The 24,638-nt window shown below is 43.3% G+C and overlaps 1 protein-coding gene across 1 annotated transcript; it reads right to left on the bottom strand.

The window, feature by feature from the left end:
- Positions 1-22,859: 22,859 nt before the first annotated feature.
- LOC117162221 (uncharacterized) lies at positions 22,860-24,305 on the bottom strand. Its single transcript, XM_033344085.1, has one exon. It carries the CDS (start codon positions 24,303-24,305, stop codon positions 22,860-22,862), a length of 1,446 nt encoding a protein of 481 aa, XP_033199976.1.
- Between the last annotated feature and the right edge of the window lie 333 nt (positions 24,306-24,638).

Here is a 24,638-nt window from a genome sequence, read left to right as displayed (position 1 = left end):
TAAATTTAATGTTTGATTAAATTTGTAGAAGAACGTAGTAACATTAAAGCAAAGTTGTAACAGTATCATTTTGATTAAAGTGTAAGCAGTTAATCTAAGATATAGTAGTATGATTTGAGAATTTATAATGAAAGTGCAAAATAGTTATATATAAACACTGGCTCACCTTACCAGAGTGATATGCCTGGTAGTTAATTATTGATAGGCCTGCAGTGTCGTACCTTGAATTAAAATTAATTATTTAAATTAAATAATATTGAATGAATCTAAGTAACAGTTGCACATAGGCCTATGGTACTTGCCAGTTAGAGTGTAGGTAATGAGTTGAATGGCTAATGTTAACGTTTGGGCTGTTGACGAGTGTGTAAGATTGTTAATGGAAGTAAGAATCCATGGGATGACAGATGCCTTGTTGTTGCTGGAGCCTTGACAAGGTCGAAGATTGCGATTTGTATAACCATTTTGTAATACCGTTTATAATGCACTTGATAGGCGCGAGTAGAGGCGACGCTTACGGTGGCTGGCATTCGGCGCCATGCTGTGATAGTGACCTGTTATTCAGAGCTCGATTTCAAGATCGCTGAGCCTGCGTCGGACGAGAGTGCCGTGTATGATATTAAACAGTTGGCGCCATATTGGGATGATGGATCCATCCATAATCATATTGCGGGCGGCTGAGATAGAGTCGAGAGATAAGTTGCATTGTTGAGTGTAATTAATTTTATTTACATTTCATGTTATTTGCTTACCGCTCTTTTAGTTATTATTAGTACGGCGATAAGCGTATAAAGTCGTGTATGTTTGATTTGGTGATATCATCGTATTATCGACAAGGACCCTCGAATACTGTCTCAGTTATCACTATATTCAGGGATAGTTGGAATGTGTTGACCACATTTTAATGCAGGTACATATAGATTAAGATTGGGAAAGTGGGGTTATTTTAATCACATGGGTTAATAGCATGGAATAAGTCGGAGCGGGAATAATTTTCTAAACGAAAGTTCCCGACAAAATAGTGGTTTGCCAAGTTTGGTTCTAGAGACGTCATGTTGTTGTACGAATCGGTATATCACCAGGCGCGGTGCTCGAGGGCCACTCGCAACCTCGCGTAGAAGTCGCCACATTACGGACCATTTGTTTCTTGTCAGAAATAGAGGCTGCTCTAAGAAAGTTCCGTCGTTGTTGAGCTGTTACTTTGAAGATGTTTTTTGGGGATTTCCGAAATTTTCTCGCGTTTCAAATCTATTTTAAATAATGCCTTACAGTGGCAGCAATCTACTTGCCAAGTCGCGTTTCAGGAAAAAACCTGGAAGCACGGGAAACTACTTGAACTCTGAGTCATTTGGCCTGATATGGTCGGCTGTCCGAAAGTTCCATTATGATATTTCATTTATAAGGAGAGCAAGCGCTGTTTCCCTTAAATTTTTTAGTTCATTGTTAACATTGTCAAGGAACAGGACATAGTTTAATAATGGATATACAGATGTAGCTTCCGATTGGCTATACGTGGCGATAGGATATGTTTGGAAGTCTTGAATGCTGCGAGCGATGCTCTGTTCTTACCGCCAAGTTACTGGACTCGTCTAAGGGATCGTCGCCCTCCCATTTAGTGAAGTGAGAGGAGCCGGTTCACTGTTGAGCTATGTTGCTGCGATATAAGCGTAAAGATTTTCCCTATAAGTGTAGAGTTTGAACTCTGGGTGATTTCGAGACTTAGCTTTGTATTGTAGTATTTAGCCATTTCTCCAAGGACAGGGTTAAGGTTGTGGCTCTTATTTAGCCATCAGATATATAACAATGAATACGGGAATACAGGGTCTAGGACCGCACGTATCGATGGACTCGAGAAGACTCACTTGGACTGATTGGCTACGTTATAAGGACGCGACATTGGCATAACTCATTTATGATGAACGCGGCTCTGTGCCTGGACAATGATACTTTTTTTTAATATGATAATTATGGATAGTACAAATCAGAGTGTTAAGATAGTACAAATAAGAGTGTTGGCGGGAGTAACTATGATTCTCTTAAGGTTTCCACAGGCCTCGTCATTTGATTAGTGACGTTATTAAAGGCGGTGTGTTGCTGGGACTTAGTTGTGCTTGCTTAATAGTAAGGTGCGGCTCGTCTCGGTCGCGCATCGCCTTATTTTTTTTAAGCCTTTTTCGTATTTTTTTATACGAAAATGAAAGGTGAACAGCTGCCTCGTCATCTAATTAGTGACGTTATGAAGAAAGCAATACGCCGCTGGCACTTAACCGCGTGCGCTCGGAATGCAATACGCCGCTGGGACTTGGTTGCGGGCACTGGAAAGCAATACGTCGCTGGCCCTTAGCCGCGTTCGCCTAAAAACGATACGCCGCTGGGACTTAGGCGGATGAGCTAGAAGGTTGGCCGTGGCTTGTCTATGCGTGTGCTCGAAGAGCCGCGTGGGAATTGCCAGTTGAGTGTAGCGATCTTGCTCGTTGGGTGGTATGACGTTGGAAAACGGCTTGCCTCCAACGATGGAAGAGTCATAGTTGCTTGGGGGCAGGCGGGGCTTCGGCTCCGTCTGCTCAAGTCGCACTCCTACCTCCTCGTGGTACCGCCGGTAACATACTCACTTGTGTCGGCGTGGGGAGTATTCCCCCGGACACTGAGTATGGCTAAAGGGAGTGCGGCGATGAAGGGGCAAAAGACGAAACCTTAAATCGTCTTGCCGATCTAATGGTGATTTTCACCGTGAAATATGGGAATTATTCCCTTTAAAGGAACTCGTTCCTTGGTTGATTCTGGCACAACCTGGCATGTCATGGTTATGATTTGGATTTCATGGGAATAAGAAATTGGAAAATAAAATAAAACAAAATATCATGGTAAGAACAAACAAAGAAAGTGGCTCGGACGCGGCGTCTCTCGGTCCCGGAGACGTCGTGGCGGATTCTTCCGCTCTGGAGGGGACTACTGTTGACGACCTGGCTTCATCCCTGGACATGGATGACATAATGGTACCATTCGTGGGTAACTAGGTTGCCTGCCCCGTCTGTCTGAGAAGGGAAATTCACCTTTTCTTTTTGTCACTATCAGACTTGGGGCGGCACCTGGATCAACATCACGCGACAGCCCGCATCCAATGGAGATGCAAAGACTGTGGGAAAGGCTTTCCGAAGCTTCATGGGGCCAGATGCCATCTGCCTCACTGTAGAGGCCCAAGTCCTGCCGGCTCTTATAAATGCGAGACCTGCCCCATGAGCTTTGGGACGCTAAGAGGGCTGTCTACCCACGAGCGGCATGCGCACCCTGCCGTTAGAAACGTCAAAAGAAGGGGAACGGACCCCCCTGAGAAAAAATGGACGTTAGAGGAGTTGGCTCTCTTAAGGGAACTTTGTGAGATTTACAAAGATCACAAGTACCCTAACAAAATGATCAATGAGGTCCTTACCAGCAAAACTATAGATCAAATAAGGTATCAGCGAAAGAAATTGAGGCTGATCGGTGAGGAAGCGAGTTCTCAAGAGCCCACTCAGGCGACAGAGGGAGGGTGCGATCCCGTTGATCCAGGCAATGCGTGTTTCGAAGAGCCTGGAGTCAACGGGATAGAGTATGAACAATGGAGGCTCCAGTTGGAGTTAGCTATAATGACACAAGTCGAGGTGCCACCTGTTTTAAGGTGGGTCCACACTCGACTGATGAATATCTGGGTCTCTCTCAAGGGAGATAGGGAAGCCCTTGAGAGTGCTATTAATGAATTCCTAAAAGTCACGCTCTATGGAGCTATCAAAGATATAAATGATAAAAATAGACATAAGAGGGCAAGTTCGAATAATAATGTTATAAGAAATAGAAGGATTGGTCACCAAAATAAAAAGAATAGAAATGCGAGGAAACGATACTCCTATGCACGTTGCCAGGAGTTGTTCATGGAAAATCCTAGGAGGTTGGCTGATGCCGTAGTTAATGACGATCAGGCCTTCCTCCAACCGGCCAGGGATCCACCTGAAGCCGCGGAAGTGAAGAGGCTCTACGAGGATTTGTGGGGCCAGACAGGACCTGTCGATGCCCCTGTCCCACGAAGTAGAGCTTCTGAGCTGTCCTTGTGTGATGTCTTCCCGCCAATTGCTGTTGAGGATGTGGCGGAGAAACTAAGTAAAATAAGGATGAAGGCTACGGCAGGACCAAATGGTTTTCAGAAGGAACACCTTCTGATTCCTGGCCTGCCTACCATCTTGGCTAAGTTATACGACATTTTGTTATATTGTTCCTATTTTCCTCCTATATGGAAGGAGAATAGAACAACGTTAATCCCAAAAGCAAAAAAGCCAGGCAGCCTGGTCGAGAATTGGAGGCCTATAACAATAGGCCCCATTCTCGGCCGTATTTTCTCCTCCATTATTGACGGGAGGATAAGAAGGGGCATTGTGTTGAATCCAAGGCAGAAAGGATTCACCGCCGAGAGCGGATGTAAGATCAATATAGACCTGTTGAGCGCTGCCTTGGACTACAGTAAGAAAAAGAAAGGCGGGATATTCACTATTGTGGATATCTCCCAAGCCTTCGACACGGTGCCTCACTCGGCAATTGTTCCCTGCCTGAGGAGGAAGGGCGTGCCGACCCCCATTACTGACTTGATCAGTAGCATGTACAACGAGGGCAAGACAACAATAAAATCCAAAAATAATATGGGGGTCGAGATTACGATCCTCAGGGGAGTTAAGCAGGGCGACCCTTTGTCGCCGCTGCTATTCAACCTATGCTCGGAGCCACTGCTGGAGTTGATCGAGAAGCAAACCAGTGACATTAACATATGCGAGACAAGAAAGATTCCTGTCCTGGCTTTCGCTGACGACGAAAGTAGTAAGATAGTAGAAACGACGACGTAGTGCCAAGTGGATATGCTCAGCAAGATCTGAATGACTTCGGTATGGCCATCTCACCAAACATTTGGATAAAAGCCAAACATTTCAGATTGTTTCAAAGAAAGACACCTGGTTCATTGAAGAACCAAAAATTAGACTTGGGGAGAACACCGTCCCAACAGTTGATCCCGATGAGGCCTTCAGATACTTAGGCGCCAAGATGGGGTCTTGGAAGGGCATCCACTGTGGCATAATTGTTCCCGAACTCCTGAGCGTGGCGAGGAGAGTTAGAAAGCTCTCGCTCAAACCATGCCAGAAGCTCGAATTGATCATTAAGTACATCTCTCCCCGATACATTTACCACCTTCTCGTGAGCCCGCCGAGCGATTGCGCTCTTAGATTGCTGGATAGCGAAGTCAGGCAGGAGGTAAAAGCAAATTTCCATCTTATGCCTTCAACTGCCACTGGATTTTTCTATGCCCCCAAATCCTGGGGCGGGCTAGGGTTGCCAAGATTTGAACACATCATTAAACTCGGCAGCCTCAAGGGTGCGATTAAAATGAAAGATTCGATCGATCCAGCGGTCTCCAGCCTGGTTGATGAAAAATGTGAGACCAAGTTAAAGAAAACGTCCAACTCACTGAGGATCAATTGGCCGGCCTCTATAGAGGATGTGGAGAGGGCCCGCAAAAGACTGAAAGCTGGACACATTAAACAATGGGCTGAATTGAGAAGTCAGGGACAGGGTGTTTCCGACTTCTCGAGGAACAAGACTGGCAACGTGTGGCTTGAAGACTATAAGTTGCTCAGGCCATCAAGGTTTATAGATGCCCTTAAACTCAGGACCAATACCTTTGGGACAAGATCAGTTTCGGCACGGGCCGATAAGAACTTGGATGTTGCCTGTAGAAAACGTCGAGCCCAGCCCGAGACCCTTGGACATATACTAGGGCTGTACCAATACACCAAGGGCCTGAGGATTAAACGGCATGATAAAGCTAAGTTGACTCTTGCCGACAGTCTAAGAAAGAAGTACGAAGTGTTTGTTGAACCTACGCTGAAAGTGGGAGGCAATCCGTTCAAGCCTGACCTTGTAGTCAAAAACGAGGAAAGGGTTCTCATAGTCGACGTTACCGCCCGCTATGAGAATAAGGATTACCTCTCCAGAGCAGAGAAAAAGAAGGTCAACAAGTATCAGTCTTGCCTGGAAGATCTGAAGGCAAAATTTAATGTCGGCAGGGGGGAAGTAGTACCTGTGGTCTTGGGCAGTCGTGGTGCAATATCATCTTTCACGGAAAGGAGTCTCAAGCTAATGGGTATCAGTGACCAAGTAATTAAAACGTTAGTAATGAACGTATTAAGAAGCTCCATAGAGCTGTGCAATATATTTTTAGATACTTAAAAAGAAGACCCAGACTTTTAATTTTAAAGTATTTATTTATGTATTTATTAAATTTACTGTAATCTTATGATTACAAAGCAAATATGTCATTTTAATTTCCCTACGAGAGGGTATACCTCGCAAGTATGGTCCTCGTTTTGAGGTTTCACAGATTAAGGTTACGGCACAAGGGGTTTCGGAGCCTCCAGACCCCGTCAGTGTTTCGAGCGGTGTTCCAGGATCGAGCCGACGGTCATCCTGCGAATGGTCAAACGACGAGAGGAGGGTGGGTTCCGGGGCGCCCTCTCGGTAGGCGACCGGGGACCAAAGTTTTGAAGAAAGCAAGAGCGAAGTTGGAGAAGATAGAGAAAGACGTAGCAGAACGATAAAAAAAGAGGCGTAGTGTACCCCTCCCTCCTCACTCCAAACTTGTCGAATTTAGAAGTGACATTTGTGAGGTGGTGGAGGGTAAGGAACCTGGCAGCTTAAAACTCCTACACCTCGCTTCTTTCAGAATTACCTCCCACCGCAGGGAATTGAACGCATTCTTTACATCGATGTACATCATAACGCAGACTAAGCCTTTCTTTCTACAAGAATCGGCAAACTTGCAGACCTGCGAGATGGCATCGATTGTACCTTTCCCCTTGCAGAACCCAAATTGATTTAGTTACCTGACACCTAGTACGAGCAGAACCAGAAAGCGGGGCGGGGTGAAGGAGGGAGAGATGAAGTTGGTAAAAAAGAAAGGGTTGGGAGTCAAAAGTAATAACAAGGAAGTCATGGAAGATGGGTCTTCTGACGACGATGGGTCTTGGGACGAAAACAGGGGCCCAATGTTAGCGATAACTGATGTCGGGGATCTCATGGGAGCCTGGGACTCCTAATAAGGAATATGGAGAGAATGGTGAGGAGAATCAGCAATACCAGCAAGGGAGATCCGACATTGGAGAAGTTAAAGACGGATAATATAAGGGAAATAATGAATGTGAGGCGTTGGATGGACACCAATGTCGAAATGGAAAGGGGACGACAGGGCAGGAGAACGGTGACTACCCAGATGACCCTTAAGCAGCGAGATGAAATACACCGTGTTAGAATAGCCGTCCAAAGTCGGTAGAGTCCTAGAGTCGGTAAAGTCCTAGAGTCGGTAGCCGTCCAAACAGACACCGACCGATCGGCAAAAAGGAAAGAGATTTCGCCATGGGCGGAAAGAAGAACTGAGAATAGGGAGAAACCGAGACAGGAGGAGTTAACATATCCTTAGGCATGTAGTAGGAACGGAGAAAAGATTGAAAGCGAGGGTGAATGGTCCGGTGGTCGACAGGAGAAGAAGGATTAGGAGTGTAGCCGATAAAACCGATAAGGAGGTACCTGGAAGTAAAGACCGTAAGGAGAAAAGAAGAGATACAGTAGCAAGGAGTAGGAACGAAACGATTCTGGTTAAAGCTGACCAGGACACTAACAGGATAGACTCATACAGAGAAGTAGCGGGAGCGAAGGATGTGCTCAGGGAAACAACTAGTGTAAAGAGGACCAGGACACATCTTAATTGAAATAAGCAATAAGGTATCGGCGGACGAGGTTGCAAGGGCCATGAAGCAGGACATAGACACTTTGCCGTTGGCAAACAGGGCGACTCTAGAGATAAAAAAAATACAGATTCCATCGCTACCAGGTAGGAGCTACTGATTTGGAGGACATAGCTACTGATTTGGAGATCAACGAGAAAAATTGGTTTCAGATAAAATCGCTGAGATGACACCTTGGGGAACCCAGGAGACGGTGGTGATAGTTCCGGCGAATAGCATTCCAAGGAAGAAAGCCACCATCAGGACTAGGAGAGGGTTGACGATAGCAACAGCTAGAGTTATCCCGAATGTCCTCAGATGCTATTGATGCCATATGGTGGGGCATAACGCGGCGAGGTACAAGGTATTGAGTCCAGGGAAGGAGCTAAGTCGGAGGTGTGGCGATGGCGATGACACTATAAACGGCTGCGGTAAGGAACCAAGGTGTGCGATCTGCGCGGCGGAGAGAAGAGCTGACCTGAGACATATAACGGAATCGCTGACATACCTAGCGGCGATGGATGTGATGAGAAGAGGAAATACATCCAGGAGATAAAAATCCTAATAATAAATTTAAATAGGTGTTGGTTGGCTCAGGAGCTGATGTACCAGTATGCCTGCGAAGCTAAAGTCGACGTGGTCTTTATCACTGAGCCCTATCGACGGGAACTTATGGGACTTACGGGAACAACGATGACAAAGGCGATGCATCGTTGTGGGCGACCCTGTTCAGAGGAAAGCATCCGGATGAAAGTACTCTGACAGCCAGGGACAGACTAATGGGCATTTGTGTCAGCGACGTGTTTTGCATTGGGGGGTACTGTTCCCCCAATGCCAAACTAGAAGAATTTGACTACTACCTAAGGGAAATGGAGACCATGATCCGGACAAGCAGGAGGAGTTATCCCTCAATGATGATAACCGACGATATTAACGCAAAATCTAGCGCGTGGGGTAGCCAGAGAACTGATCGCAGGAGTACGAGCCTGATGAATATGTTGGTAAAGAACGGCAACGTACCCATTAACATGAAGGAAAGCTATACGTTCTGTGGGACAGAGAGACTAGCTTCATTGACGTGGTAAGTACCGATAGAGGGTTGGCCAAGAAATACGTGGGAGGGAAAATACCAAAGGTGTGGACAGCGTCGGACCACATGTATGCCCTGCACGATTTTAGGATGAAAAACACGAGGAGTAACCTAGACAATTTTACTTATACTTCGAAGGATTTTGATTTAAAGAAAGTTGTTTTAAGATTCGACGGAATTTACGATAAATATTTAGTGGGAATACAGATTTAGAAGAGGAGATATATGAGGAGAAACTGCAGTTTACAGCGGAAACAGCATGTCAAATTAAAGAAGGTTTAATTAAAGAATTGAAGAAGGTTTACCCGCCGATGTGCAAGAAAAACCATAATTACTGATGGAGTGGGGAATTGGCAAAATTAAGAAAGGAGGTGATGATGACGAGAAGAAGAGCTTGGAGGGCAATGGCGAGAGGAAATAGCAATGCGGCACAATGGGCTCAGGAGTGGAGGAAAAGAAGGAGACGAAGAAGATGATACGAGCCAACAAGGAGAAGGTTGGAAGGAGTTTTGTACTATGGTGGAAAGGGATCCATGGGGAAGGCCATACAGGGCGATCATGACCAAATTAATCCCGGAAGCCGGAACGGATGGCCATCGTGTGGACAAAGTGCGAGATATTGCTCACGAGCTCTCCTTAACGAGATCGAGAGATTTTGTTTGCAGAATCGACGGGAGTATCAGTATGAGCGATGGCGAGGACATTTGCTTGATTACTGAGGAAGCGTTACTAAATGCCGGATCTGGGATAAGCCCTAATAAAGCGGTAGGCGTGGACAGCATACCGGGAACGGTGTTAAGGAGTTAATTGAGTTAAGTAAAGGAGTTAATTGAGAAGAGGACTGACGAGATGCTGAGAGTGTTGGACGCGGTAAATGTTAGTGGAAGGATATCTGCGATGTGGAAAGTGGCAAAGGTGGTACTTATCTCAAAACCGGAAAAGGACCTCGCACTTCCATCATCGTACCGGCCGATCACTGTGCTGTCAGCGCTCAGTAAAGTCTGGGAACACACTTTCAAGAATCTGATGGCGGAAAGGCTGGGGCTCGACCACTTCCATATAAATCAGCTTGGATTTCGTAGGAGGAAGACTACGGTGGACGCACTGCGCCGGGTAGGTGAATTGGTGGACAGCTCTAAGAGAAGGAAACGGATATGTGTGATCGCAGCCGTAGACATCAAGAATGCGTTCAATACTCTAAGATGGAATACGATTTATCTGGAGGCTGAGGGTAGAGGAATGCCCAGGAAACTTTTATGTCTTCTAGGCAGCTGCGTAGAAGACAGGAAGATTGCAGTCCGTAACAGCGGAGGGACGTTAAAGAGGAACGTTTACGCGGGTGTCCCACATGGTTCCATGCTCGGTCCCCTGTTCTGGAATCTTGTCTACGACGGCCTTCTGATGGAGCTTCAATATTCCTCGTATGAATGTGGTTGCCCTTGCCGACGATCTGGCACTGATACTTGACATGGCCAGCCAGGAGGAGATCGGGATAAGCTTGGGCAGGGCAATGAATATGGTGACGAGGTGGTGTGCCGACAGTGGACTAGTGGTAGCATACGAAAAGATGAAGATAATCCTGCTCACCAGGAAATGTATTCTCAAGGTCACGGATATTCAGATTGAGGACCACCCATTGAGAACTAAGAAAGAGATCAATTACCTTGGGGTACAGTTGGATAAAGGCAGAAGGTATGGGGCTCACTTTGAGAAAGTTTGTGGTAAGGCCAATGTACTTATGGGAGCGCTGAGGACGTTGCTGCCTATTGTTAGCGGTCCCACTGGCTCAGTCAGGAAGCTGTACTATGGAGTATGGGAGCCAGTGGTGCTTTATGCGTCGCCGGTATGGGTCAAACCGCTGTTGACCAAGAATAACAGAAACATTTTGAAGAGGGCAGAAAGGATCGCACTCATAGGATCGTCTACGGTCTACAGAACTGTGTCGCAAGCAGCGCTGTGCGTATTGACGGGCACAATGCCAATTGTGCGTTTGCGGGCCGAGATCTACGAACTAAAGAAGATGTATCAACGAGAATATGATGAGAACAGGAATTAGAGAAAATTCTATCTAGAGCAGGAATTGCTGAAAATTCTGTGCAAACGAGGAGGACAGTGGAAGAAAGTATAGACGACATATGGAGGGGTAAATGGAGTGTGTGCAGAGAAGATAATGGGACAAAGAAATTAATAGGTGACGCTTGTGCGTTTAAGAAGTACAAAAGAAATATTGATCATTGTACGATGCAACTGTTTACCGGACACGGGATATTCAACGTGTATCTTAGAACGATCAGCAAGGAGGTTCACTCCCAATGCTGCGATTGCGACGCGGAAGTAGATCACGCGGAGCATTAGTTGCTACACTGCCCTAGGTAGTTCCTTGATAGGACCGAACTGGAGAGCTATGTTGAAATAAAATAGTACAATAGTAATAGTACGGTTAAATAGTAAGACATGTGAGCAGCAAAATTTTAAGTATTTATTCTCCCTCGGACCATTGATACGTTTTACACTAATTTAAGACTAATATTTGCACCGGCAAGTCGAAATATTTTAAGTAATCCACAAGGGAACTCGAACCTGATGTGTTTATAGAGAAATTGGACGAAATGTTGACAGACGAGATTGTAAATAATACTGACGTAGTCGACAGAGCGGAAAGAATACGGAGGTGCATAGGAAAAACATGTGAGGAAAAATTGAAAAAAAAACAGGTAGCGCGGTGAAGAATAAATGCAGAAACTATTGGTGGGACGACGAAATTAGTGACCTAAAAACGTGATCAAAGCGAAAAGGAACGTAACGAGAACGAAGAGAAAAGCGAATATAGCAATAGATGTTCTTATAAAGGAATTCAAGGAAATGAGGAGGAAGATGAAGTACGAAATTGCCAAAAGCAAAAAGAGAGCGTGAACGGCATTTTGTGAGGTCTTAGAAAGAGATCCCTGTGGAAAGCCATACCGTACGGTTATGGCAAGATGCAGGAATAAATTTCCGACAGATGATATGCCGGTTAGTAGGGTAAGGACAATCATAAATGAGCTATTTATAACGACACAAGGATCGCTACAGCAGGATATTGTAGTAATGGACACGATCGACGATGAGGAACACGATTTAATAGTAGAGAAGGACGATGTGAAAGAAATGGCATAAATTAACTCTATGAAGGCGGTAGGGATTGACAGAATAACATCATTAAGTTAATTGTAAATCGCAGGAGCGACATAATAACGGAAATGATAAACGGGATCACCGAAACAGGGCAAATTCCAAATAGATGGAAAGTAGGCAGGTTGATTTTACTGCCAAAGCCGGGTAAAGATCCGAAATTACCCAATGCGTATAGACCCATCAGCATACTACCAGCACTACGCAAGATATGGGAGAAATGCTTAAAATTGCTGATGGAGAGATGCATGAGCATCGATCCGTTCCATAGGAAGCAATATGGCTTTCGACGGAAAAGCAGCAGCGTGGACGCAATAACTCAAGTTATGAAAATTGCTGACAGTTGCAGATTTACGTGCTGGTAACGCTCGATATAAAGAACGCTTTCAGTACTCTCGGCTGGGAGAGTATAAGAAAAGAAATGATAAGAAGATCGTTATCAGCCAAGATAAGAAACCCTTCACTAGCCAGTGAACAACTACTTGGCCGATAGAAAAGTAATTGTCAGCAATGAGTTTGACACGGCGGAAAGTGGGGTGTTTGCGAGAGTACCACAGGGATTAGTGCTGGGACCATTCCTGTGGAACTTGGTATACGACGAATTACTAGAAAAATAACGTGGCAATAAAAGCCATTGCGTTTGCGGATGACTTGAGGCTTACGTGCGCCATAAAGAAGAATGAATATACGGATCGGAGAATAAATGAAGTAATGAAACAGGAGAGAAAATGGGGTGTTAAGATATCTATAATTTTTTGTGCTGGACTTAGTGTTCCTATAACATTATTTTGGCCTCAAAGATCCACAATTCTCAACATGGTAGCAAAAATCGTGGTTGCTGAGATTCAATGTTAAGGAATCACGTGTAACCGGGGGTGAATGTATAAAAGTCGATTTAGGAAAGATCAAAAATTGGAAATGACTTCTAAGAGATAGAAGGGCTGTTGGCAGAACAAATAAAAGGAATCTGAATAATAAAGAGAATTATTTTTGAAAAACAAAAAAGAGGGTGAAAATAAAAAAAACGAATCAAGATTCCAAGGGACGACGAAATTAAGGTTCAAGTATTCGATGGCCGTGATTACAAAATGTGGAAGAAAGAATATTAATGTTGTGGCGGTTCGGTATCAATAGGACGACGACAGGTCGAAGAATCAACGCGGCGCAACACCTCCCGGGCGATCCGCGGGTACCAACTGCCAACACCAGAGGGCTACGACGACAACGAGTCTGTCTATCTCGCTAGCGGTCGAATATATGGGCGCACGATACAAATACCGCACCTAGCGAGACTCCTTCTACGTCTAAGGCAGGGACTACCGGGCATAGCCTTATTGACGAGTCCACCGGTAGTCCCAGAACGAAACCCAAACTCTCTTTTCATCTGATGGCGACAACCTCCGCGAAAATGTATTTAAAGTGTAAAAAATGTTATGAACCGGCTACACGAGAGAAGATGGACACGGATGCGCAAGACAACTGGGATGAAAAGAATCAATGGGCGATGAACTACATCTATGGTAGTTTAACAAATGAACAATTAGAATTTGTTGGTGATCAGGACACTGCTTTAAAAATAATGAATAAATTTGATGAAATGTATATGAAGGAATCAACAGCATTGCAAATTTGTATAAAAAGTAGACTTAGACATGATGAGGCTGAAAGACTTTGAAGAATCAAATTCATTTTTCACGGAATTTGAAAAAACGTGAACGTGAAAAACTCGACTACATGCTGAGAACACTACCAGAATTATAGAGCTATATTGGTGACTTAATCGACTCAGTGATGGAATGTGATCGAACATGTGAATTTTTGAAAAATAAAATTACAATGTGGGAAACGCGTAGCAAGAGGGAAAGTGATAGGACAAGGTCAAATGTATTCACAGCTGAAAAAAGGGACATAAAGTGCCATTGCTGTGGAAAGTACGGCCACGTGGTAAGAAATTGTACAAACACGTGCAGAGGCGGAAACAATGGCGGAAAGAACGGAGGAGCGCAATGGCAAGGAGGTGCGTATCAGCCGCAGCAGAATAGAGGTCGCGGCGGACGAGGTTTTGGCTAAAGAGGACGAGGATATGGACAACGAGGACAAACCAGAGGCTGCCAACAACGCTACAACAAGGCAAGTCAACACGACGCAAATTATTCACACAACGAGAGTGTCACATGTAGTCTGGTTTCTGGTGTCGGGTACTTTCCTGAGATTTAATATCATATACAGCACCCGGGCAACCCTAGAAGCCATCGGAGTTAGGATACGCCCAACCAGCGCACACGGTACACAGTACCGGTTTACCTCAAATAATCGCCCGCAGGAGGCTCTCTCGTCTCAGGTCGAACGGGGCCCTTTCCAAGCCCTTCCGTCTTCTCGGGACGGTATCCGGAGCAGGTGGGACGCTGCTCACCCGCCGAAGGCCATTCGGAGGACTTTGTCCCCCTTAACTCGGCCCTCTTGCCAGCATTTGGCCACAACCACTGCCACCACGAGTCCATACCCATAATTGGCCGAGCCGAGGGTTCGCTACGCCCTCTGGGCTAACACTCGGCCGCCCGTGGTACCGTTCATTGTCAACGGTGGGACCGCGCGTGTGTACCGCCACGTCTCTGCTGCACAGTTTACCTGCACACCGTGCAGTCAGACCCAGATGAGACTCACGTAAGCGGGAGTTGAGGAAATGTACCTCGGCGGCTCTCCCGACGGTCTCACCCTTGGCTTCAGGATCGTGGGTGCGCTACTACCCAAGGCTCCGTGGGGAAGACTTAGTCTTACACCACAGCAACCTTCCTTGCGGTGTACATAGAGGACTCACGTAAACGGGACGCTTGTCCCGACGGTCCTCCCTGGCTGCGGGAACGTGGGTTTGCCAGCCCCCATAGACTCGCAAAAGCGAATCCTCCTTGCGGGAAACGAGCGTGTCACAGGTGAAATTCGAGCAGCCATATGATAAACCAAAATTCCGAGCGCCTTATCACGTGTGACCGTCCGGTCAGCATCCGTTCTCAGCCGCCTGAGTGGCATTCGGTCATTCTAGCCGTTCTCCGAAATATATGATAAGTACGAGCAAAGCCTTCTCCCACTCCAACGAATAAAAGAATATAAATGCTCCCTTCAAAATTATCCAGTCAGTCTGAAAAAATTCTCAACTAGCCCAAGAATCAAAAGTGTATCATCGCGAACCGAAAATAATACTGTACAAATTGAGTAAAAATAAAAGAACTCGACCTCCTGTTCGGAAATTGACAATTTTCTTGTTTTTATCTTAATTTTTACGCTACAAGGGCTATGACGACCAAGAAATTGGATCTTTCCTAACGAGAGTAGAGCGCGAAAATAGTAAGAATGAAATTACGGTATATACTAGCGATACGCGAAAAATAGATTGGATATTGGATAGTGGATGTTCAGATCACATTGTAAATGATGACTCTTATTTTGTTGAATACGAAAATTTAAAAACCCGATAAATGTAAAGGCAGGAGACGGTAGAATTCTAAAAGCAACAAAAGTCGGAAAAATTTTAACTTATTTTGAAGTAAACAGAAGAAGGATTAAATTTACAATGTCTAATGTATTTTATATGAAAAAAATGGATAATAATTTGGTCAGCTATGCGAGAGTAACGAATGAAAATAAGATAGTCTCAGGAAATATTTCAAAGATATATAACAAATACAGAAAGTTGATAGGGATCGCATTCAAAGATCATGGTTTATATAAAATAAGTAATTACTTTGAAAGGCAAGAATCTCACGCTCAAATTGTGGGAAAAATGACAAATACAGGAAATAATTTGAGAATGTCAGGACGGGAAAGAAAGAAACCTCAAAGATATGGCCAAACGAGCTCATATTTCATGTATGTGAATGTAGTTAGCGTAGGCAGTCCTCAAACCTATGAAGAAGCTTTAAGTGGAGATGGCAGCGGTTCATGGAAAGAAGCAATGGAACGAGAAATGAATAGTTTAATAAAAAATAAGACCTGGCAATTAGTAGAGAAACCAAAAGACAAAAAAGTATTAGACTTGAAATGGGTATATACGGATAAATCTGATAATCGTAAGAAAGCGCGACTAGTTGTTCGAGGCTTCCAACAAAAGGAAGTACTGGAAGATTTATACTCTCCAGTGGCAAAAATGCAAACGTTATTACTATCTTATTGTTGTCAATATGGTTTGACGATTATGCAAATGGATGTAGAAACAGCATTCCTAAACGGAACTATAAAATCGGAAGTATTTGTAAAACAACCTATAGGTCATGATGATAAAAGCGGGAAAGTGTGTAAATTACCAAAAGCGTTATATGGATTGCGTGAAAGTTCAAGAGCTTGGTGTGAATGTTTCGACGAATATATGAAAAAATTAGGATTTCAAAGAAGTAAGAGTGATTATTGTCTGTATATGAAGTATGAGAGCGATGATGTTATATATTTAATTCTATTCGTAGACGACTTATTAATATGTGGAGAAAACAAAAGAAAAATCGATGAAATTAAAAACAAATTGTCAAACCAATTTGCGATGAAGGACTTAGGTGAAGTAAGGACTTACTTAGGAATAAACATTGAGTACGATAATAAGAAGTGTGAGATGAAATTGGATCAGAGTAGTTATATGGAGTCATTAGCAAGGCAATATAATATAGAAAATAGTAAACTATATTTTACAGCAATGGAACAAAACTTAAGTTTAGAACCCGCACAATCAGCCTCAGACTATATAAGATATAGAAATCTCATAGGAGCTTTATTAGATATTAGTACTAGAACAAGATTGGACGTTAGCTATAGTGTAAACTATTTATGTCGATTTCAAAACAGTTACAACGAGACACACTATAAATATGCATTGAGAATTTTGAAATACTTATATTTAACTAGGAAATTAAAATTAACTTATAGAAGAAATTTGAATGCTGAAGTTATTGATTGTTTTGTTGATGCTGATTGGGCTGGAGATAAAGTAGATAGAAAATCATTTATCATAAGATTTTTCGGAAACGCAATTTACTGGAAATCGAGAAAGCAAAGTGGCGTGACAAAATCATTAACAACCGCCGAGTATGTAGCTTTATCGAAAGCTGTGAGCGAAATTAAATTTGTAAAAAAATTGTTGAAAGATTTCAAAATAATGATCGAGACACCAATAAAAATTTACGAAGAGAATTCTGGAACGATTGCGATATCAACATTTGGAAACTTAACAACAAATTTTAAGTACATTGAAGTTCACTTCGATTTTGTGAATGAAAGTTACGAAAATAAAGAGACTGACATTATAAAAGTAGATTCAGAAAATAATGTAGCTCATATTTTAACGAAGGCTCTAGGGAGGAAGAAATTTGAAAATTTTAGATTATTTTTAAGAATAGTTTGATTGATTTATAAAAGGAAATGAATATGCAGCACAAAAAATTAAGGGGGTGTAATGAGATATGTACAATTTTCTGTGCTGGACTAGGTTAAAGGCGTAATAGAGATACTTGTATGTGAATATCAGTGTGTGGAAGTGTGTGTCCGAAGCGTCTCGAAAACAAAGGAATGTAAACTCTTCAGTCTGTTAAGAGTCGTTTAAGAGTCAGTTAACAGTCGGATATAGAAGAAAGTGCTGAGACGCGTGCAAGTGTGTATCGATGAACATATAAAGAATCGTTCATGAAATAAATATTTCATTATTTTAATATTAATCCTCAGTATAAATTTAGTGTTCCTATAACATTATTTCGGCCTCAAAGATCCACAATTTTCAACAAAAGCACAGAGAGAAAATCAAACGTTTATAACCCATTAAAAAATTATTTATAAATACTTACACTAATTGTAAATGAACGTAGTTGATTTGAAAATTATGTTAGGTACATTAAGATTGTTCAAATTGAATCTTGCAGTCGATCAATAAAACGAACGAGTGAATTTTTCTATCGTTGTCCAGCAATTCGATCAACAAATTAAAAAGAAAAGCGTGTAATTGGTTGTAAACTAGGCGATGTCATTAGTCCCTAGGTTAAGCTAGATCGATGTTTACAAAAATTATTGACGAAATCACTTGCAATCGTGAATAACATTAAACGCTATAAAATTGAGACTTGAGAACTAATGTTAATTGGGATTAATGTATAATAAAAATAAATATATTGTTAATTTCCAGAAGAGCAGCTGCGATATAACGTTGTTTAAAATCAAAATATGTTAAAGTGGAACTTGTAGTAATCGTATATTCGTGTTTTAAAATTGATATTGCTGGTAAACGTTTTGCACGCAAAGATGTAGCTCGAAGTTATCTGGATATGTATAATAGTATGGTTTTCCGATGTTCTTGGCGCTGTATTATTCGGCGACAACGCATATCGCCGAAGTGCCTAATGAGCCATCGATATCCCAACGGTCCTTCCGCCGAATGTTCTAGAAGAAGGCGTACGTGGCAATGGTTGCGGACGCCTAACAAACGCGCGGATAGTGGGGTTATTGAGGGACGAAGAAAAAAGAAACAGATCCAATCGAAAGTTAAATTGTAAGAGCTTCAGTCTTCGAAAGTCACGGCTGGAGTTCAGAACCAGTAATTAGTGTAAACCAAGTGCAATATCGTAAAGTAATTCGAATTAGAAATCAGCTGAAAGTAGAAAAACTGTGTACGTCGTGTTTCTGTGGTTCGTTTACATTTAAGAGTGCCTACGTGACTAAAGGCACGTAGTTGGTAGTTCTTACATAGGTATGAGGGAAACAATAGACAACGTTAGAAGAAGGACGGTTTCGCTATCCAAGGCGAATCGAAAAGTGTGCGTGTTGCGAGAATCAGAGCTAATTGAGTCGTCGAAGAGTAGAGTCGTTAGAGGTTTCGAGTCGTCGAAGAGTAGAGTCGTGAGAATTGATAGAGTTGTTAGAGAGAGAGTGTGTGTGTGTTAGATTCGTTGTGACGAGAGTGGTCAAATAACTGTAAAGTTATTTGATATAGATACGAGTATTGCATTTAGTTTCCGTTAAATAAATATCGTTCTCTGTCCAATTTATATTTGTATATTCAATTTAATATTAATAAATTGTAAGTAATCGGGAAAAATTTTCTATCCTTATTTTCCGATATTACACAAGTGTTTAAAAATAAATTCTCTTTTTATTTTTTTTATATTTTATCTTCCTTTTCATCTGAGATTTCCTTTTTTTATTTTACGTGACAAGCGCATAGTTCTAGAAACGTCGATTCGTCTTCGGTCCGTTATTTCATCTACACAAAGAAGGTGACATACGTGAGTGTCACGTAAACTTGAGGATTGGATGATAAAATGAAATAGCTGAGTCGTAACACAACTATTAATTTTGTTTTAATTAAACTTTATTATGAATTCAGCAATCACAATGCAATACACACTGAATTAACACACATAAATCACGATTCACTCCAACCACGTTATGTGAAACCTAGTTACACTGATACGTTAAGTACGCGACTGTTATTAGGGTAGAGACCGGTAAAGATATATTGACTATTCTAAGGATACAGAATAAATGTGGGTAGGTGTGTCTAAGGACACGGGACTATCGGATTTGTTAATGACAATTTTGGTTAGGGAAGTGAGGGTAGTAGACACCGTCTCCGATTGGTTAATAAGACGGTTGGTGGGCCAGGAAGTTTCTTTGCCACCCTCGTGCGAAAGTTGTTAACAGAACATACCAGACGTAAGGAAAACTAACTTTCCGTGTTAACCCGTAGTATACAATAAACGTAAAAGGAAACCTAAGACGAGAGATACTCGCTTGGTCTGAAGGACCTTAACTATGAAAATTCCAAGACCTGTGATAGGTACTTAGGACTATTGAGGGTACGTGCCAAGGGTGTGCAGACATCTGGGCGCCATCCTGCCCGCGGTGTGTGGCCTGATCTCTGATGTGAATTGACGATGGCGCGAACGGTGGCGTGACCCGAGCGCAGTGGGGGTCGTCTCCCATAGAAGACAAAGAAAACATCGAAGGGCATCAGTATCATTTGAGGATTCAAAAGGAATGCATCGAGAAGTTCAGACGAGTAAAATTAAAGTCGCTTAGTCTAACGAATGTATCAAGAAATATTATAAAGGCGGGTCGAATTACTAACAAATTAATTGTATAATCGTTAAATAATTTGTGGCGTGTTCATAATGTTATTTTTAAATATTGTCAAATATACAAGTTTATGTTAACCCTGTTAATTCAATGTTAAACTCATTCTAACCACCTCTGTTATCTTAATCGAAACAGGGGAACGATTAATTCGCGGCGTTGATTGTCCGAATCGTAGCGAGAATTTACGCCTCTCGCTGACGCGTTTTCCTCGCGACTGCGTCTCTCCGCAAACGGTCGTAACAATTATTTCGATATACATAGTCATACGTTGTTTCGAACCAAACAGTACTTCGTTATTTTAAAACCTGTAGTGCTGCGTTATTAGAAAATGCATTATACTACATGGTAGTAAAATAGATACGAATAATATTATATCCTACACACACGTGATCGAATGATTTCTATAGGAACACGTGTTAGATAAAAACCTCTAAGGTTAAAAAATTAACTCGACGTTTTTGTTAATTGAATGTTTGTAGAAACTTAACAGAAACTTTGAATAAATCCATCGAGCGTTACATAAAACAAGATACACGTGTAGATGTTTATGTGTAGAAAATAGTTGGTACGTGAGGTTTAAAGGACGAGACTGCTCGTTGTTGAAACCGTCGAATATACAGTTGGTAACTGGTGGTACAAGCGTCGAGGGGGTGATCCTACGCGAAAAAAGAAGTTGAAAATATACAATAAAAATTTTTCGTTTGAGACTTTATTTTCGAGAAAATCGACTTTGAATTTTCGCTCGGTACGCGTGCACTTTATCACGTCTCGTTATAACGAACCTCACAGTAGATTTTTAAAAAAATTAAGAAAAAAATTTTTATTGTATATTTTCGACTTCTTTCTTCGCGTAGAATCACCCCCTTTCCGTTTGTACCACCAGTTACCAACCACCCTGTATTTAAAATGATAAATTAATGTACAGCCTGTATACGTGAGTCGTTAGTACAAAGTATAAATTGCAAAATGAAATCGCGGATTAATACTCGTTAATGCTCAAGATACTGTAGATACTGTTAGATACTGTTTCACGCGACTAACTGATAACTGATTGATAACTGGTTGCTAACTGATAGATCGGAATGTATTGCCCTGCTCGCGATCGAGTCTGTAGTTTCCACCAATCGCGGGGAGGCGCAATCGCGAGGAGAGACGTCAACGGGAGTCGTAAATTCCCGTTAAGATTATAGCAATCGACACCACGAATTGATCGATCCCCTGATTTCCGTTGCGATAATAGGGGTGATTCAGTTTGTATAACACTGTGATTCACAGAATTATAAGTTATATATTTCCAACACTTAGATTACACTGTTGAGTAGATATAAATAGATAACAACTTATCGCACGAAGATAAGATAGATATGCACGCTAGAGCAGGGCTCCTATAATTGAATTTAATGTACTAGTGGACGTAGCACTACAATATATTTAGTAGAGGAGATGGATGTTCGACAATACCGAGAACCGACTTAGATAGTTTCCGTGAATTACGCTCCTCTAGCATTGTGTTTAGACTTAAACGCTAGGCGTTAGATTTAGACTGATTTGCCGCTCTTATGCTAATACGGAAGAAAGTTCGGTGTGGGTGTGCCCCTTTGCCTGAAGAACGCGGATTCGTTGTTCACACTTTTCGGTAGGAAAAGTGAGAGTAACGATCCACGGTGTCGATTGGTCATGACCTACGCTAATGCTTGATGGGATGAGTAGGAAGCCTCCTACCATCGTGGTTGGCAGATGACCTTGTTCATGGGAAAAACCAGCTTGTTTTGTTAGATAACTATTCGGTTTTTCCTAATAGGTGCGTACCCGCTTTCTCCGTGTTTTTAAGTGCGCCTAATAAACCCAAGGACCGCTCTAAAAACCGGATGTGTTTCGAAAATATTTTTAGGCTTAAGAAATTCTTCAGCACAAATGGATTGACTGAAGACACATGTTGACACAATACAGGGAAGTGAAAGTTATGGTTGGTCCTTAGGTTTATTGAGGGTCGGAATGACGCAGGCCGTTGGCTGTCCGATCGCGAGGGCTGGCGTGCAGATGTCTCAGGCGATGTAACATCCTCCCTCCGTTGAGAGGGCACCGATCAAATTCTGGCTGTGGAGTCAGGTGCGTCGTTGGTGAATTCCTTCGCTCCGTGTGGAAGTTCGTCTGGATCTGGTTGAATGGGTAAGGGGACCAGTCTTTTGACACCACGGTCCAGGATGCTTGTTGCCGTCTGCACGATAGCGGTCCGGATGATTCCATCGACTCCTGGATGGACCTTGATTACGCGGCCCAAACGCTATTGCATAGATGGCATGTTATCCTCCCTGAGGATTACTACGGTGCCTTCACGAATGTTATGTTTGCCCTTATCATGTTCCCGTAGACTTGTTAGTGTATCACCGATTAGAAAATGACCGGGAGTGAGGACAGGAGGATCTTTCGGATCGGATGATATGGGAGTCAGTGGGCGTGGGTTAAGAATGGCTTCAATTTCAATCACAAGGGTGTTGAGGTGCTCAAAGGTCAAGAGCTCCGTGCCGACGACGCGGATGAGATGGCGTTTGAAAGCTTTCACCGCGGCTTCTCATAAACCGCCAAAATGTGGGTTCGGAGGATTGAAACGCCATTGTATCTGTCGGTCGGCGAGAAAATTCTGTACCCTCTCCTGGTGGTCGTCGGACTGCAGTAGGGTCCGGAGTTCTTGCAGCTCGCGGTTAGCCCCGACGAAATTGGTGCCATTGTCGGTAAGGATGGGTGCGCAGTATCCTCGCCGCGAGATGCCTCGCCTTTGTTGCCAGACAAACGAATATGACAGTGTATGTTTTGATTTTACGTCGGTTGCGATCCCTCCTCTCCTTGATATAGAATGGGCCGCAGTAGTCGATTCCGACGTTCGTGAACGGACGCGATTCGGTAATACGCGCCTCTGGTAAATCACCCATCAAGTATTCCACTGGTGGAGGGTTAGCTCTGCAGCAGCGGACGCACCTTCTGAGAGTGCGCCGCACTTGGCTACGGCCGTCGATCGGCCAATAGCGCAGTCTCACCGCGTATAGCGTAGCTTGTATCCCTGTGTGATGGTTGTTCCGGTGTTCTTGCTCTATAAGGTGCTCTGTTACAGTGGATTTCGGCAAAATAAATGGATGTTTTTGGTTGAAGGGTATAGCGGAGTTGGTTAGTCGTCCTCCGACTCGTAGTATCCCCTCTTCGTCGAGGAAGGGATTTAATGGCTGTAGTTTTCCTCCAACGTCCTTGCTTCGATTTTTCTGGAGTGTCCGAATTTCTGTCGCGAAATGACTGGATTGTATTATCTTCATTAATCTGTTGTGCGCCGCAGGTAATTCGTCTGTTGTGAGATGGGCAGATCGGTGTTGGTTATGTCTCCATCGAAGACACCAAGCGACGATTCTTATTAGTCTTGTCCAGGACGAATATCGGTGCAGGAGTGTGTTGTCGTTGATATTCGTTGTTAGACAGATCGTCCTTTTTTGTTCCAGGATGTTGACCAACGGTGTCGGGCTCCAGATCGGCCAATGGTTTTCGCTCTGCAGGAGCCAACTTGGCCCGTTTTTCCAAATAGACGGACATAGGAATTCCTTGGGCGTCTGACCTCGGGAGATGAGATCCGCTGGGTTATCATCGGTAGGCACATAACGCCAGTCGGTGATGTTGGTCTTGGTCTGTATCTCGGCCACTCGATTCGCCACAAATGTTTTTAAGGTGTGCGGCGAAGACCTGATCCAATGGAGCACGATGGTGGAATCAGTCCAGTATACGATCCGCGATATCTTGGTCGTCAGGGCCTGTTGTATTGACGAAATCAGGGAGGTCAGAATAAGTGCCCCGCTTAATTCGAGACGTGGTATGGTGAGCGATTTGAGCGGCGCTACCTTCGATCGCGCCGTGAGGAGTCGAGTCCAAATATTGTTTTTTTGGTCCGTCGTTCGCATGTATACGCACGCTCCATATGCCCTTTCGCTAGCGTCACAGAATCCGTGTAGTTCAATTTTCCTTACGGATTCTATGATGGGCTTCCGTGGGAATCTTACAGCATTTAGCAACGGCAATTGTGTGTGGTAGCTGATCCATTCTGTATGTAAGTCTGTTGGAAGAGATTCGTCCCAATCTACATTCAATGTCCAGACTTGTTGCAAAAGCATTTTTGCTCGGACGATTACCGGAGCGAACAATCCCAGTGGATCATAAATTTGTGCGATGACCGGACTGATTGATCGTTTTGTGACTCTGGAAGTGTCGCTGATCGTCTTGACAGAATATAGAATGGAATCGTCTGCTGAATCTCAAAAGACGCCGAGTGTTTTTAATGTTGAGGACTCACCGAGATGTAATGTCTTGTTGATGTCTTCCTCAGGTAATCCTCGTAGCAGATCCCGGTCGTTTGATGTCCATTTGCGGATACTTAGGCCGGCTAGCTTGAGTAGTTTCGTTAGTGTTAAGGAAATTCGAGGATTTGGGAATACAAATTATTGACT

The sequence above is a fragment of the Bombus vancouverensis genome, chromosome 6, assembly GCF_051014615.1.
Source record: "Bombus vancouverensis nearcticus chromosome 6, iyBomVanc1_principal, whole genome shotgun sequence".
Lineage (NCBI taxonomy): Eukaryota > Metazoa > Arthropoda > Insecta > Hymenoptera > Apidae > Bombus > Bombus vancouverensis.
Note: the sequence above shows the minus strand (reverse complement) of the source record. Positions and strands in the feature narration are given on the sequence as shown.

Bases quoted from the DNA above. Each gene is read 5' to 3' on its own strand.
- LOC117162221 (XM_033344085.1), bottom strand. From the start codon at position 24,305: ATGCTTTTGCAACAAGTCTGGACATTGAATGTAGATTGGGACGAATCT.